The sequence below is a fragment of the Lycium barbarum genome, chromosome 3 (assembly GCF_019175385.1).
Source record: "Lycium barbarum isolate Lr01 chromosome 3, ASM1917538v2, whole genome shotgun sequence".
Taxonomy (NCBI): domain Eukaryota; kingdom Viridiplantae; phylum Streptophyta; class Magnoliopsida; order Solanales; family Solanaceae; genus Lycium; species Lycium barbarum.
The window spans coordinates 868,501-885,821 of NC_083339.1; the positions used below are offsets into that span (position 1 = coordinate 868,501).

The 17,321-nt window shown below is 32.2% G+C and overlaps 2 protein-coding genes, 1 long non-coding RNA gene and 1 pseudogene across 3 annotated transcripts; 2 read left to right on the forward strand and 2 right to left on the reverse strand.

The window, feature by feature from the left end:
• The first annotated feature begins 762 nt into the window (after nucleotides 1-762).
• LOC132633626 (uncharacterized) lies at nucleotides 763-1,574 on the forward strand. The gene is made up of 2 exons (XR_009579715.1): nucleotides 763-955; nucleotides 1,295-1,574. It is a non-coding gene; the product is annotated as an uncharacterized LOC132633626 (long non-coding RNA).
• A 1,091-nt stretch (nucleotides 1,575-2,665) lies between these two features.
• On the reverse strand, nucleotides 2,666-10,310 carry LOC132633627 (subtilisin-like protease SBT4.15). Its single transcript, XM_060350155.1, has 11 exons — nucleotides 10,210-10,310; nucleotides 9,688-9,779; nucleotides 9,467-9,564; nucleotides 8,438-8,581; nucleotides 8,210-8,315; nucleotides 6,948-7,455; nucleotides 6,750-6,850; nucleotides 6,023-6,244; nucleotides 5,185-5,293; nucleotides 4,455-4,632; nucleotides 2,666-3,291 (listed from the first exon to the last, which is right to left on the reverse strand). The coding sequence occupies exons 1-11, from the start codon at nucleotides 10,297-10,299 to the stop codon at nucleotides 2,744-2,746; spliced, it is 2,196 nt and encodes a 731-aa protein (XP_060206138.1). The 5' UTR covers nucleotides 10,300-10,310; the 3' UTR covers nucleotides 2,666-2,743.
• A 2,231-nt stretch (nucleotides 10,311-12,541) lies between these two features.
• Nucleotides 12,542-14,771, forward strand: LOC132633865 (photosystem I P700 chlorophyll a apoprotein A1-like; annotated as a pseudogene).
• A 1,485-nt stretch (nucleotides 14,772-16,256) lies between these two features.
• LOC132629842 (ubiquitin-conjugating enzyme E2 7-like) lies at nucleotides 16,257-17,076 on the reverse strand. Its single transcript, XM_060345233.1, has one exon. It carries the CDS (start codon nucleotides 17,018-17,020, stop codon nucleotides 16,517-16,519), a length of 504 nt encoding a protein of 167 aa, XP_060201216.1. The 5' UTR covers nucleotides 17,021-17,076; the 3' UTR covers nucleotides 16,257-16,516.
• Between the last annotated feature and the right edge of the window lie 245 nt (nucleotides 17,077-17,321).

Sequence of the window (17,321 nt, forward strand, 5' to 3'; positions counted from 1 at the left end):
AATAAACAAATATTTAAGTATAAACTTTAGGAGATAACATTGATAGTATTAGAACTGGCAAACTTATTTAAAAAAATATTACCCCTTTTCAAATTACTTAAGCTTTCAGATGAGGTCGTTTACAAAATCAACGTCATTGATAATTTATTCATTTTAGTATACGTACGTGAAATGATGAATTTTTATTATTCTTTCATATATGCAGTTGCAAATACTCCATTTTTCAAGTTCAAGGTGGTTGCTCAGTTTCTATGCACCAATGTGATAAAGACAAGGACTATGATGCAATTTGTAAACTCTAGTTGGGCCTTTGTGTATTTCATATATGCATATGCTTTTGCAACCTAGACGAATATTATACACATCTGGAAAAAGGTAAATAAAGATATGCATATCACCTCGGTCAAAAACGCAATTGGAGTTTGGAGTTTAAGTTATATATATTGTTGAATGATCTGATAGTATCAAAAAATATTTAAATTAACGACATATATATCTTAAATTAAAATTCTATTAAGAATTGACCACAACATCTAAATGACCCATATTGTATTGTTTCTCATGTGAAGAATGATTAATATTTAATTGTTTATTACATTTGCATTGAGTTCTAATTAATATCATTAACTAATTACTTTTTTAGCAAAATGTATTCAAATCAGTAATCCAAAAATAACAGTTGTTGACCAAATGTGGTCCCATAAAATGAGATAATTTGATCTTGAAATACGGTTACAATCACTTAATCTTATTTTAATTGGATTATGTTAATCTCATGTATGCTTTGCTTCTATTGCTCTACCACTATATAATCCTCATCAAGACCTTTCTCCAAACCATTCCAAAGTTTATAATATTATATTCTTCTAGAAAGAGCAGTAGTAAAAAAAAAAAAATATGGTCAAAATTCTGATGAAGTCTGCTTTCTTTGTTGCTTTGTTGCTGGTCACCATGGGTTTGTTCTCAATTCTTATTAACCCTCTCTTCATATGCTATTTTTTTTTTTGTTTATTAATGGAGTAACAGTAAAGTTATTCCCGTGTGATTTATATAAGTCACAAGTTTCATCTGTGAAATCAATCATTAATACTTGGGTACACTCCCTCAATGGGAGCATGCACACAAAGGTTCAATGCTAAGGACCTTAACGGTTAAACCGATATAACTTAAATTTGGAATCCGGCACATGCCTCTCATGCCCAAACCAGTGTGACGTAGAATGCTTCATACACCCGCGCTTCCCTTTTTGTGAAGTTAATAATGAAGTGTTTTTAATTATTTTTTCTTTATATAGTTGCAGATATTCCATCCTTTAAGGTTGAAGCAATTCATGAATGTGATAATCCACAGGATTGTGAACCACATTGTCCTAAATCTCTGGCACCTGTTTGTATTGCTCATAGATGCATTTGTTGGGCCAAGAAAAAGATGGAAGTGGTTACTACACAGGGAGTGATAAATCCCAAAAATTGATGTATTTTATTGAATTGTAGTACTAAAATTGATATGTGGACTCTGATATCTTGAGTAATATATACATCTTGCAATATTTATGAATTTGATCATTGTGTTTAGTTGGTTTATTAGAGTACTTCTAATCAGGTTGCTATAAATTTCTTTTTTAAATGCATCAAATTGTGAACTATTTGAGTCTTAAAATCACAACGGCTCCAGTAATGGTGGCAGAATCTCCATCAGGGGAGTATAGAAATAAAGATTATTGGTACTTAGTAGAACACTAATCTGTTAGAAGAAGATAAAACTTATTAATATATTAATAATAATAATCAATTGAAAAAGAAGTGTTACAAAAAAAATTGAAATAAGGAAGGTAATTATCATGAGTATTATAAACTACAAGAAAATTTAGTGTCACAAAACCAAATTTGAGCGAGCTTTATGAAATTATTCTTTTAGACTTCTAGTTACAATGACTTTGTAGATAAAATGATCTAAATATAAGTGACTTTGCTGGATAATTTGTTATACTTGGATGACCATATAAGATATTTCTTTCTCTAATAACATTTGCGGTTCATTTTTCCGGCGAGCTTAGAGGCGAATCTAGGATTTTTAGAACATTGGTTCACCACTAAAAAAGAAGAAGGAGAATATATATTTAGTGGGGATTGATCCCTGTCCTCTAGGTAATTAGCTCAACCTTTAACCAAGTGCACCACATTTAGTCTTTTTATAGCATGTGTACTAACAGATAATATTATAGCAATTCTAAATATACATAAAATATTTAATTTTACGGAGAGACCGAGTACACGTGCCCAAAATTAGTACACAAATTTGCCCCTGCTCTAGCTCCGCCCTTGAATGGCACCTCTGACACATACTTGAGTCAGTTTGAATGATCTTTCAGGAGCCTACTCAGCATCTTATGATGTTAAAGGGATTTTAATTTTTCACGAAAATTAAACACACAAGTCGTTAAGTTAGTTTAAGCATGAAAAGCATGAAGTTGTTGCCGCAAGATGTAGAGCTAGCGATAGATAGGATTTCTACACCCTTAATCTTATATGAACTTCTTTTGTGATGAAAACACAAAAACACAAAAAATAATAATAATAATAATGTCACCAAAATAAATAGTGAATATTATTATAAGAACACAAACAAGAAATGTATACCATCAACAATACTCTAAGAAAATACTTATAAAGTTTACATAACCATATCCAATTAAGTAAATTTACTTTTTATATTTCAACCATAAAAATCACAATAATTAATCTCAACTCCTAGACAATGGCCTGTATACTAGAATAGGACTCTTCACAACATGTGTAGAGTCACTCCACACAAGTGAACCACTAATGTAATAAGCTTTTGGATCTACAAATATCCCACTCAAAGAAACTTGAAAAGATTGTTTCTCATTTTGCCCATTGAACGACAACGTGCTCGGTTTCACGACGATTGAGACTCCCCGGGGCGACTCGATGGTCGATTTATAAACAGCTTTTCCAGGTCCAACGTTCGTGACAGTACGAAAAAAGGTCACGGAAAAATTGGTTGAATGTTTAGGTAGTTGGAGGTGCATGGAGGGGTAATTGAGACCATCTGTTCCCTTGGCTAATGGGAACTTTTTGCAATTGTAAGTGCCATTTCCTGCTAATTGTGCTATGTTTGAAGTGTTGTAGCCTTCTTTGCAAAGGAAACTTATGTAGGAGTTTATGTCAATGTCATAAATTAGACCAGGGTTTAATGCACCTGTTGGATTTATTTGTCCTGAGCCTGAGGCTAATTCTCTTTCCGCTGGTTGGATCTCCATAGGTTTGGCTAAAACAAAATTAAAAAAATACAAATGAGTTACTTAAATGTGTTACATTGATGAACAATAGTAATATGCATTACATGACCATTATTGAAACTTGAAATACTACCAAAAAAACGAGGAGCTAACAACGTCTACGATCGCCGCTAATCCCACTTAACGACGAATTAGCGATTGATTATATAAAAAAATCATGTTACCTACGAGGCATTTAGCGATAGATTAATTAAAGACGAATTTCGTGGCTAATTCCTTTTTTGTTTTGTTTAGTGAAATACTATGAGCTAGCCTATTATGGTGCGTGTATATAACGTACGTAGGAGTTTACGCGATTGGTGCCAGCTTTATTATTATATAACTCGTCTAGTAAGTGAATTTCAGTCTAGGAATATGTTCATTTTAAGGTTTTTATTTCGGTTTCAAGTTGATTATTACTTTGTATTATTTTCAAATGGTGTCGACCTATTTTCTGTGTGTGTGTATGTGTGTATCTAATTTTCTCTAGAGAAAATATACTCTCACATTTATAAGAACAACCTTTTCCTAAAGTGGTGTCGTAGCCACTGGATGTGCGGTACTATAAGATACTCCCACCGTTTTTTGTTGAAAAAATGACACCGTTTATTAGTCCATTGCAAAAGAATGGCACATTTATAAATGTGAAAATAATTCAACTTGGACTTTCCATTTTACCTTTAAAACTTTATAGTAACACTAATGTTATGCTGATTAAGACCATAAGTTTTGTAAGTCTTATAGTCACTAGGAATGTATTGACATATTTAAAATCACAAGTTTGAATTATTATTTTTTTTAAAAAAAAAAATCTGTATCCCACTACGATTTTAAATTGAAACAGACGACCAGTCTAGTAAAATAAGAGCAAGCTTCAAAAAGCTAATTAGAAATAAAGTACTCCCTCCCTCCCAATTGATGTGGTGTCATTTGACTGGGTACCAAATTTAAAAAATAAAGAAAGACTTTTGAAATGTGTAGTCCAAAACAAATCTTATATATTTGTATAGTTGTAAATTCACAAATTAAAAAAAAAATATAGAAATATGAGATTTTTTTAAGATAGACAAAAAAGAAAAGTGTGCAACATATATTAGGGCAGAGTAGTAATGAATTGAAATGAATGGATAATTAAGGAGGAAGATAATCTCACCAGTAGTCATTAAAGCAGATTTAATAGCAGCAGGTGACCAATGAGGATGAAAAGTCTTAACATAGGCAGCAGCACCAGCAGCATGAGGACAAGACATTGATGTTCCCCATTCCAAATTATATTTTGTTTTTTCTGAAAATGCTGCCAATATACTTAACCCTGGAGCAGCTAGGTCAGGCTAGACCGAATTAAAAAAAACATGGAAAAAATTATAGAATTATAAAGTAGAATAAGAACTTTCAAAATTCTAATTCATAGAATTGATGAATTAGATTTGTCATCGAATATGTACAAGCAGCAGCGAAGACGGGATTTCACTTAAGAAATTCAAAATATAAAGAAATAAATACACGAAGAAGTCAAGGAAATTCAATATGTACTTTATATATATAAGAGATAGTTTTGACCATAATTTTCAAACGAAGGGGATTCGGTGAACCCCTTGCGCTCTCCACCCCGTGCACAAGTTGTCATCAGCTTAAGTGCAATATATTGCATAATGTGGCTGAACTAGGTTGATGGAAAGGAATTCAATTAGAGAAAATACGATTATTAGTTTTTTGTTATATATAAGTCGTTGAATCTCCTTGATAGAAGAGAAAAGCAGTGAAGTGCACAGTTCAAAATTGCTTCTTTTGATCATCTTATATAAATTCCTGGTTCCGCCAAAAACTTTGAGAATATAAAAAGAGGTACAATTATGACAAGATAAAGGTAATTAGAAACGAACCTTGAGTATGTTGAGACTGATGGTTTGGGGTCCTCTACTTGAAAAAGAAGGTATAAATGGTGCAGTGATGTTAATAGTTCTTGATCTAAATATTGTTGCTGTAGGAGACCTACAAAAATTATATATGATCAGTAGTTAACCAGTAATTCGAGGTTAGTAATCATTTTTACAAGATTATCTATAGATGCTTATTATAAGAAGTATGTGTAATTACCTAAGAAGTTAGCTGACCGTGTAAATACTTTTTGCACCGTCAATGTACAAGACTCAAACTCATTCATAAAATATGCATATTAGAAGGCGTTTGGACATAGATTTTATTAAAACTTGAAAAAAAGAGATTTGAAATTGAAGTTGCGTTTGGACCTGTTTTTAACTTGAAAAAGAGTTAGAAGTTTTGTGAGTACTAGAAAAAATCAGTGAAAACTAGCTTTGTTCACTCATTTTTAGAAATAAAAAGAATCATTCCAACATATATAGAACCAATAATTTTGATAACATTTTTTGAAGAAATGGAATAAGATTCATGTCAAATATGTTGCTCGGACTCTTCAAATATATCGACGGGTGCATGTCGGATCCTCCAAAAGTAGTGCATTTTTTTTAGAATCAGACACGGTGCGGCATCACTTTTGGAGAGTCCGAGCAACTAATCGTCCAAACGGCTCAATAGTAACTTGAAAGAAAACATATTAATATATATTGAGAGTGCTGTAAAAAAATCCTTACGCTATCAGTATATATAAGATAAATCGTCAATACTTTCTTTTTTTGGAATTGCAAGGTATTGTATAATTACACTCCAAATAGTTAAGGAAATTAGTAGAAGAAAACATACTTAGTGGTGTTGATGTACTGATTAATCTTGTGACCATCAGCTATATGAACATATGTTGCTGGTATAACAGTGGACATTGCTGTGTCTGAAAAATCATCAGTTGACATAATAGCTCCAACACCTCCATATTTTCGTATGGTGTCATCTTGATTTAAGTTTTCAAGGCAAAATACTATTTTCCCTTTCACCTTTCTCCCATCTAAACTACCATCATCACAAAAACTGCATATTGATTTAAGAACAACATTAATTTTGAAATTCCACTACAAGGCTCTAGCTTGATCAAATTATAAAGTAGGTTTTTTAATATATTAGTTATTTGGAGTTTAAAAAGAAATAAATGCTTTTAATTTGAAAATAGTCTTAAAAATGTCATGACATTTGTGTGAATGTAAGCTTTTGTCTTGTATAATATCTAAGAAAACTTCGTGGGTGATTATTCAAATATTAGTCTATTATTGGAAAGTCACTATTCTTTGTTTTGTCACATAAAATTATTCACATATCCATTTAAAAGTAGAAGTCCGGAAATTTCATGGATTGGTGAATAAGAGTGACTTTTACGTGCCAAACAAAGAAATAAAGAATAGTGACTTTCCAGCAATAGACTAATACTTGGACGATCACTCATGAAATTTTCTCCATAATATCTGTGTGGCATACGTGGTTATAAAGTTTCTCATCATTATATGTGAGTTTTAAATGTGTCAAAGATCCGAAGGAGTACCTGGGATCTACATCACTTCCTGCGCTACCATTTTTGGCCAAGATTCCACTTGTCAAAGGTGACATTTTTCCTTTCGTATCAAAGAGGTTGAGAGAAATTCCCTAACCGAATACACCGAGGACGAAGAAACCGAATTTAACTTCTATGTACTGTCAGTATAAAATCGACGATGATAATATAGAAAAAATAAGAACTTACCGTAAACTTTTTGCCATTACCCAATTCAGCAGTAGTCTCAAATTGCCTATCAATACTAGTAGCAGCCACAGTCATAATCCAAGGTGCTACATTTTCAACTTGTGACAAATCAGGCCCATCATTTCCTGCTGAACAAGATGTCAAAATCCCCTTTTTCATTGCATGAAATGATCCAATAGCCATTGAATCTTTGAAATAACTCCTTGATGAGGCGCCAATTGACACCGATACAATGTCCACGTTATCGTGGATTGCAGCATCGAATGCTGCTAGGAGATTTATGTCCGAACAGCCCAAACGCCAGCATACTTTGTATGCTGCTATCCGGGCCAATGGTATGGCCCCACGGGCCGTACCGCGGGCGAATCCGTCTAGGTTGGCACCCCGTACTTGGATTCCAGCAGCAGTGGAAGATGTGTGTGTGCCATGGCCTTCAAAATCTGCTGGACTAATTTCATCAGGGGTTGCTGATTTGTCTAGATTGAAAAATTGGGCTCCGATCACCTTGCTGTAATCCAAAGTTTGAGACAAATTGTTAAAATTAGTAGATCTCACTTGTTTAAGATCGAGACAAAATCTTTAACATTACACATGAAGCTAATTTGCTGTTTAAATAAATATATTTTTCGAAGGAAATGATGAATGTCAGTGCCAAGCGAGAAATTCGAACAACGAAATTTAAATAAATACTATAAGAATATTGTCACATTTATGATTTGAACTTGCAACGTAAAGCAATTTATGAACCATCTTTAACGTGTGTTACACTAGAAGCTTCTCTTTATATCAAAGTATTCAAGAATTTACATTTACCTATTTGTATACAGAAAATATATACTCCATAATATTTCAACACATCTCGTATATGAAAGGTAGCTCCGCCACACGTAATGAATTACCAATCAAGTAGAAGCTTTTCAAAATGGCGTTCTCTAAGCAGTCAAATATGATAAACTTTTTTTTTTAAAACACAAACTATTGTAACATGTTAAAGTTAGGGATGTTAATGGAAAATCAAAAAATCAAATCAAATCAAAACCAATTCAAATCGGAAAAAGAAACCGACAAAAAATCGGCAAGAACCTAGTTGATGAAAAACTGACTTAATTTGGTTTTAATATTTGAAAGAAAAAAAAAAACTTAATTAGTTTCTTTTTAGTGAAATATCAACTCGAACAGAATCATGCCACCTCTAGTTAAAATATACTGCACAAAAAAATTTACACTTTAATATATATAAAGGTAAAATCCAAAATATTTACTTGTTGCAGCCAGTAAATTTGACACCCTTGTCACATTTGCCCTTCCATTTAGCAGGGGGAGGTCCAAAGCCCGTGTCATTGAAACTTTGTGATCCCATCCATATACCTAAAGAAAATTGCAACTTACTAATTAAAATCAAATTGGACAAAATATGGTTGGTATATTCATCAAAATAAGCAAGGATTAATATATTTTCTTAATTATTTTTCCTTAAAAAAATGTTTAACCTGTATCTAAGACTGCAACGATTGTATTACTCTCAACTTGGTGATTTCTTTGTACAGTCTCAGGCATTCCAATAAAATCCCAAGATCTTGTTGTTCGAAGTTTTCTCACTGTATTTGGAAATACAGAAATAATCCCTTCTTTTTCTGTAGAATATATGGAAAAATAATCAATTAGTTAAAAAACAATTAAGTGAAAATTGAAATACTACACTCCACTTTTTCAATTATGTGACGTAGTTTGATTCGATGTGAAATTTAAGAAATAAAAAGGACTTTTAGTGGCCATTTGCTTTAATCTATAAAGCAAAATAATCCTGGTATAAGTTTCTGCATACATAACATTTTGTTTGGTTGCATAACGTACAATTATAGTATAAGTTTCAATATAAAAAATACATTATGTGCTTGCAGTTTTCCTTTCCTTGTATAAATAATCTGGCATAAGTTATACGTGAATCTATGTACGGGAGATATAATGTGGGATAACAAAACAAATATTTGTAATATGAAGATTAAAGTAACAGAATGATAAAATTTCCTTGAACACTTCAGACTAAAATCTATTTTCTTTTCATTAGTTTAATATTATGCATAACCCCCCTTCATATATATTATCAAATGTTTGGTAATTATTTCCAAAATTATACAAAAAATAATCTCTCCATAACATGTCTTCAAATCCTGTACTTAGTCTAGTAGGAAGTAGTATAGGTGTTGTCTTTTCAGATTTGAGATAGCTGTTGGTGTTCTTCAGCTATGGTTTTGTAATGGACTACTTGGTGATTAATGCAAGTTACTTAGTTACCAAAAATAAAAAATAAAAAAATCAAACGATGCCTTAAATTTGCCGTCTTTTTTACATGTCATAATATCTATCTGACTATGAAAGCTTTTTGTTAAAGTGTGACATGGAAGTTTTAAAGTTAAACTGTTTCCCAATATAAAAAATATTACAATTTATTTATAGTAATGAATAACAAGAAAAAGGTGCTACATAAACAGGAATGAAAAGAGTATATTATTACGTACGTGATAATCTCTCTGCTTCATCAGGCAATAGTCTCGCAGCAAATGCATTAAAGCTCCTTGTATAGCTATGTATCTTTGATTCTTTTGCTATTGCCTCACTGAAATTCAAGAATCATGCGTAAAAATATAACAATTAGAAATTCATTCCATTGTTAAGGAAAATGAAATATATTTGGATATAATATAAGAGAAGGCTTTTTAATTATTATTATTATTATTACTCTCCAATAGCCTCTGAAAGCAAGCTGTGATGATGATCATCCAACAAGAAGTTTGTGTCTTCTGGCAAACCGCCCATATAAACTATGTATGGCTGTTATAATAAACACAATAAGACGAAAAAGAAATGTTAAGTTAGTCCTTAACAATGCCATAGAAAAAAATTATAACGTACCTTTATTGGTCAATAATGGGTTTACCATAATTATGGTGTAAAAATGCGATGAAAAACATACATATATCGGATGTTGACACCAAATCATACTAATCTATTATGGTTAAGTTAATCATAAATCATAGTGAGTGTATACAGACCTTACCCCTACCTCAGGAGGCAGAGAGATTGTTTGCTTAATCAGATTTGAAAACGACGAAGCTTTTATCTCTTCAAAGCGAGTAACAAACCAGAGTAGAAACTCACAAGAATTTTATTATTCTCCGAACGGAAGTAGAAAATCATGAAGATTAATTGTTAGTCTCCGAGAAATAGAAATTAAATTGGATAAAAACAAGGGAATATGTACCTTTCTTTCATCTGCATTTGATCCATTGCTTAGTGCGATGAGCAAACACAAATTGAATACAAGAAAAGAAATGCAGTTTAATACCTTCATTTGATCTTTAGTTTTCTCTACTATGATAAAATATGAGAGATGTGTAAGTGAGGAGAAGTATATATAGTAGGTGAAATTGCATAATTAAGTACTTGCCTAATAAATTATATTCATACCGAAAGGTAAAAGAAGTAAATTAAACCACGCAAGGAAAAAGTTACTTTAAGAAAACGTATAAAAGAATTTTTTTGGTCATATTAAAGATTGGTTGATTAATTAAAATATTATACTGAGAAAATCATATTTTTCGTTTATTGGAAGCTCCTAATTAAGATAGCTAGGTACTCGATTTCTTAATTAGGCATATTTGCAAAGTTTTATACATTGATATCCTAAGATGTTATTTAATTTATGAGAATATATTTACGTTATTGAGAAAATTACATCCTATAATCTAAATTGATATCTGGAAGATGTTAAATTTTACGTGAGTATAATTAGGTTAATGAGAAACCCAAAATTAGATACTACAATTTAAAAAGTCTACTTTTTCGGATTAAACCCGAAAAAATCAAACCACACCAACAAAAAAAAATTGTTATTTGGTTTGATTTTTTAGTTTTGGGTTTTATTTTCGGACAAGGGATCCAAGAATATCAGTTTTTGTTTGATTTCAGATTAACAAAAACTAAAATAAAAATCAAGAAAACCCAAAAGTCAGATTGTCAAATATATATAATTGATTCACGGTATAAAGTCACTAAAGAAATCATGACATTGAATAATACCTACATTTTGTTTTATGATATTAAGCGTGTGAATTTATTCCTGTTAACTTAGCATTATGCTTTTCTAGGAGATTAGTGTGAAAGGCTAAGCTCATCAAATGTGTATTACTCTCTTATCAATGGTGTTAATCAATATTGTTAAATGAATTTAGAAAAAGATACTTAAGAAATTAGTATCATTGTTACATTTCTCATTCTCTATAGTATGTATATGTAGATACATATTATCTCATCTGACACAATAAAAAAAAAAACTCAACTAGAAAACGAATAATCAAACCAAACACGTGTGAATTGGAGAGATTAGAGTGATTGGCTAAGCTCATCAAATGCGTATTACTCTCTTATCAATGGTGTTTATTAATATTATTAATTGGATTTAGAAAAAGACAGTTAAGAGATTAGTATCGTTGTTACATTTCTTATTCTCTATAGCATGTATCTGTAGATACATATTATCTTGTCTGACACAATAAAATAAACTCAACTAGAAAATGAATGGTCGAACCAAACTGAACTCTTTGTCTTATGTGGATTAGACGTCATTACATTTATATAGATCTAAGGAAGTCATAGATACTTGCGAACCTATCTTACTCTAATGAAGGAAGATTGAACCCTCTACATAAAAATAAAGGTCAAAAAATTTATTAAATATATATGATCAGTACAGAAATCACGACATTGAGTAATACCTATGTTTTTATTGGGTCATTTGCACGATTGCCCTTCAAATTAAAGGCACTGGTCTTTAATTTTTGCCCCTCAAATTGTTGGTCTTTAATTTTTGCCCTTCGCCTAATACTCTAAGGTTCTAGATTCGAACCTCGGCTCAGTCAAAAAAAAAAAAATCGCAAGACAGAGATTTGCAGCAAAATTAGGCCTATTCAGGCAGAGGTTTGCCTTAAAGCAACCTTTTACCCAAAATTAGGCCTTAAGGCAAACCTCTGCCTGAATAGACCTAACTTTGCTACAAACTTCTGCTTTGCGATTTTTTTTCAAAAAAATATTTGATTGAGCGGGGGTTCGAACCCGAAACCCATGAGTTTTTAGGCGAAAGACATTTGTCTCCACATATTTTGCTAATCGATTAACTAATTATTTGAGTTATTACTATCTTGCTCTGAGTTACTTATGTTCCATCCCACATATATATATATATATATATATATATATATATATATATATATATATATATATATATATATATATATATATATGTCACCCTATCGCAGGAAATATTAGAAAACGAAAGAAAATGTATAATTAAAAAATGAAAAAAAACAACACACATGGACACACACACACAAAACAAACTCTTCCCCACAATAATAAGTAAACTATGTATAAGAAGGGCTTAATCATTTCCATTGAATGTACTTTTACGACAATATCACTTAGAAGTTGGATTAATTTAATACTAGAATTATATATTTATGCCATTAATGATCTCTCGAAAAGTATTTAGTGCACATTTCGGTCAACTCTCCATCATCTTGCTTTGGCTGTGCGACATGTATTTCCACGGTGCTCGTTTTTCTAATTATGAAGCGTGGCTAAGTGATCCAACTAACATTGGGCCGAGTGCCCAGGTGGTTTGGCCAATAGTGGGCCAAGAAATATTAAATGGTGACGTAGGCGGGGGTTTCCGAGGAATACAAATAGGAAAATTTACAGACTATAACTACCTCTAAGACTTATTTATTACTAACAGCTACCTTTTTTTAAATTATTTTTGGTAGCTTAATTATTTATCAAATTACCATCTATAACTTGTTTTTGTAACTGCAGTGTATTTCCCTAAAAATAAGGTACCTCTCTCCCACTTACCCACAATCTTTTTTTTTTTTTTCAAATAAATTTCTCTCACATCTTCAATTCACAACCGTATTTTACTGTCATTATTCTTCACCATAATTAGCACGATTTCTTCTTCTTCCTTATCAGTTACTCAATCTCTACAGGTAACTAATTTTTGTTATGTTATTTGTTGTATTTCTCTTCAATTGTTCATAAATTTCATCGTCTTTACCTTGACTTTTCATTCAATTTTTTTTTCTATATTTTTAGCCATTGTTAGAGTATCTTCAACAAGCTCTAACTCTCCATTTTAATGGCGGATATTGATACTCCAAGCAAAAATACACCAGTGACAACAAGAAAAGCAGTGGAGGATCTCCAGCCAATGGCCGAAGCTCAGCCATAACAATTCGTTTGCTAAATCTCCATGGATAGGCCGAAATAAGAGGAAAATCCTTCTTATGTTTGCTAATCATGTGGTGTTGTTTATCTTATGAGTGATGAAGAATAGTATTGATTATAGCAATATGGCATTGTAGCATCATCTAGGAGCAAGAGAATAGGTTGTTGTTGTAGAAACACCATTGATGAGAGTTATGGAGCTTCATGCCCACCAAGTGTTTGATAACATGTTTCAGTATATTTCAGTGTATTTCTGTGTATCAACAAACAATATATCTAATTTTCCAGTATATTTCAGTGTATTATTTCGCTGTATTTAAATGTATTTATCTTTTTTTTTTTTGGTGTAGAGCCTATTTTTACTCCACTTTGTTTTCACGATTTTTGTATTTCAATGTATTTTTGCATTTTGTATTTCTAATTTATGAAATAGTTTCTGATATATTTCATTGTATTCCATTGTATATACGCATACTACAACTTTATATTTCTTAAACAATCAACCATATTTCATTGTATTCCAGCGTATATTTTTCTATATTTGGAAGTTTTCAGATCTTTAGTGGTTTTTGAATTCAAAAAGTTTTGATTGTGATAAAAGTTGAGAGAGATTCGTGAGCTATTATGCGTGAACTATGATTGATTTAATTTAACTTACCATTTAAAAAGAAAAAGAAGAATCTGTTAAAAAAATATAGCCTATTTTTACTCAACCCGATTTTGTATTTTTGTGTATTTCACTGTATTTCAAAAAATATGTTCCATAAATAGCTCCTGATTTCATTGGAGCGTGTTTACTGTTCACTGTATTTCTCTATATTTCAAAAAAAAGCAGAAATACACGCGTTTTTAAATAAAAGTAGCTACACTTGGTAATTTTGCATTTTATAGTTATATCTAGTTAGAAGTCAATAAAAGGTAGCTATTTATGTAAGTTTCACATACAAATAACCTCTGGTGTTTTTCAGATTTGCCGAGCATCTGGAATAACTAGTGAATTACAACTCTATTGTACAGCAATTGGGGCATTGGTCTTTGCAACATTAATGCTTTTTGCTGGTTGGTTTCATTATCATAAAGCGGCGCCAAAATTGGCTTGGTTTCAAGATGTAGAATCTATGCTGAATCACCATTTAGCAGGGCTACTAGGACTTGGGTCTCTCTCTTGGGCGGGGCATCAAGTACATGTATCTTTACCGATTAACCAATTCTTAAACACTGGAGTAGATCCTAAAGAGATACCACTTCCTCATGAATTTGTCTTGAATCGAGATCTTTTGGCTCAACTTAATTTATCCTAGTTTTACCAAGGGAGCAACCCCATTTTTCACCTTGAATTGGTCAAAATATGCGGACTTTCTTACTTTTCGTGGAGGATTAGATCCAGTAACTGGGGGTCTGTGGCTGACTGATATTGCCCATCACCATTTAGCTATTGCAATTCTTTTCCTGATAGCGGGTCACATGTATAGGACCAACTGGGGTATTGGTCATGGACTAAAAGATATTTTAGAAGCTCATAAAGGTCCATTTATATTATGACCCGTGAAATATAAGATTATTGATCTCTTAATGGTCCATCTTGCATATGACACCTACATGATCGATGCTGCCATACAAGTAATTGCTTGTGTCGCAAGGGACAAACTTTTATGAAAACTAATGTTAAGCACACCAAACATTCAAGGCTGCAACACATCACCAAAAGATGCGGCTGGATGAATGAAATCCTCGCCCTTTTAACCAAAACTCCCGGAGTCCAGAATTTAAGCTCTGAAAATAAAGAAATTCTTTCATAGTAGAGCGCTTCCCCCTTTATGGCCTCTCAACACGAATCTTAATTAGTCGGGCTAATGAGTTTCAGATACCAGATGGCTATAACAAAAACAATAATGGCATTTGACCTGTTATATCTTAACCATATACTAATAATATTTATCTTAACCATATACTAATAATATTAATGGGTGGATCTAAAGTTTAAGCTTTATGACAAGCAAAATCAAAATAGCTAGTGACATTCTTGAGTCATCTCATGAATGGTTTCAGAAACCACACATTTCTACTATCATCACAGAATATTGCCACATATCCACTCAGAGGAAGATCTTCGTAATGAATGACCCTTGAAACCATGATTATGCTGATATAAGACGTAGACTCAGATGATTGATGAAATATACATCAAATGTATCCCAAACTTCTCGGTCCTATCGACCAGGTGGTGCTAATAAATAGACCGACTGCTAGAGTATAAACTTATGGGTTCAAACCTACTATATGTTGCAATTTTGCACTCTGATACGAATAGAACAAGATGACTTTAAGACCTAGTAAAACGAAAAGATAACCATTAAGCTGGAGAAAAATATAAATTTGCCTCAACAATATTTAAACAATCTAATTAATTAACCAAACCATACAACAACGTATCTCCACCTTTGTGAGGTATAGAGGTTGTTATAAACACTCGGCTCGATAGACAGCAAAATAGCAAGATAAACAAAATAAAAGAAACAACATGTAATTGTAAAATTTGGAAATTAACTAACCCATAATGCATCCAATTTGTCAAAACTCTAAACTTAATCAGCATCACCTTATCAAAAGTTTTGATAGTTCCCTTAATTTTAATACCAAAAAAACATACTATAATACTTCAGAAAACCAAAAACAAACAACAATAATCCTATTATCCCTTGTGACCTCGTAAGACACCTTCTTCACAAACTATGGGTTCAAACCTATATTTATTGCAATCTTGCACTCGGATACTCATAGAATAAGATGACAATAAGACCTAGCAAAACTAAAAGATAACCATTAAACCGCAGAATAATATAAATTTACTTCAACAATATTTAAACAATCTAATAAATTAACCAAACCATACAACAACAACAATAACAACAACAGCAATAACATACCCAATGTAATCGCATAAGTGATGTCTAGGGAGGGTACGTAAGATGTAACATACTTTTCTGAAGTACAAAATTGTTTCCGATAGACACTCGGCTCAATTGGAAAGAAAATAATGGACAGCAAAATAGCAAGATGAACAAAACAAAGGAAAGCAACAGGCAATAATAAAAATTGGAAATTAACCAAACCATAATGCATCCAATTTATCAACTTGTCAAAACTCTAAGCTTTTAATCATCAACTTATCAAAAGTTTTAATACCAAAAAATCATAATACTTCTAAAAACCGAAAAACAAAAAGTAAATAAATATTTATCTTTTTCTATTTTCCTTTTGCATGCAAGGCAAGTAGGGTTTTTTCCTCACAACATCTCTTGTGACCTCCTCACACAACGTTTCACCTTCTTCACAAACTCAGCCCTATTATCCCTCCATTCCTTTGCTGCATCAACATTCGCCGGTGATTCATCATTCGGACTCGTAAGCATCGATATTATACTCAACATAATACTCTCCACCGTATGTACCGGTGTCCATCTCTCACTAGCAAGTTCATAAAAATTTGGATCATCACCCGGTGGATGAAGAATCGATATGCAAACCCTACCATCCTCATAAACATTAGGGTGCCATATCTCTGTTGTGAATTTAACGGTTGGAGGGTTGTTAGGGTAGTCTTGAGGGAATGACATGGTGGCGTTAAAGAAACCGCCATCAAAGAGTGTTTCTGGTGGACCGATGATTGTTATACTCCATTCAAAAACGTTGTTTTCGTCGATTAAACCGGCTGAGAAACCGTCAACAGGATGACGGTTTAGGTCTTTGAGTTGTTTTTGGAGAAGAAGTGCGGCTTGTGATGAAGCCATTATTTTTTTCTTTGCTGTGTTGTACAACAAAAAGAGAAGAAAAGAGAGAAAAGAGTTCTTCTATTGGGAGAATTTTGTGTTTGCTTGTATTGGGGTATATATATAGGGATTTTATTTTTTTGTGTGTGTGTTTTTTTAAAGTGAGAGTGAGTCCGTGAATAAAGGGGAGACGAAAGGTTGAAAAATAGGAGAAATTATTGGTTTGTGTTATTTTTTCCTAGTTTGTGTTAAATGCCATTGAATTGATTGTTACCTTTTCGGTTTTCCAAATTTGTGTTGGACTTATGTATCAAGTTTGATG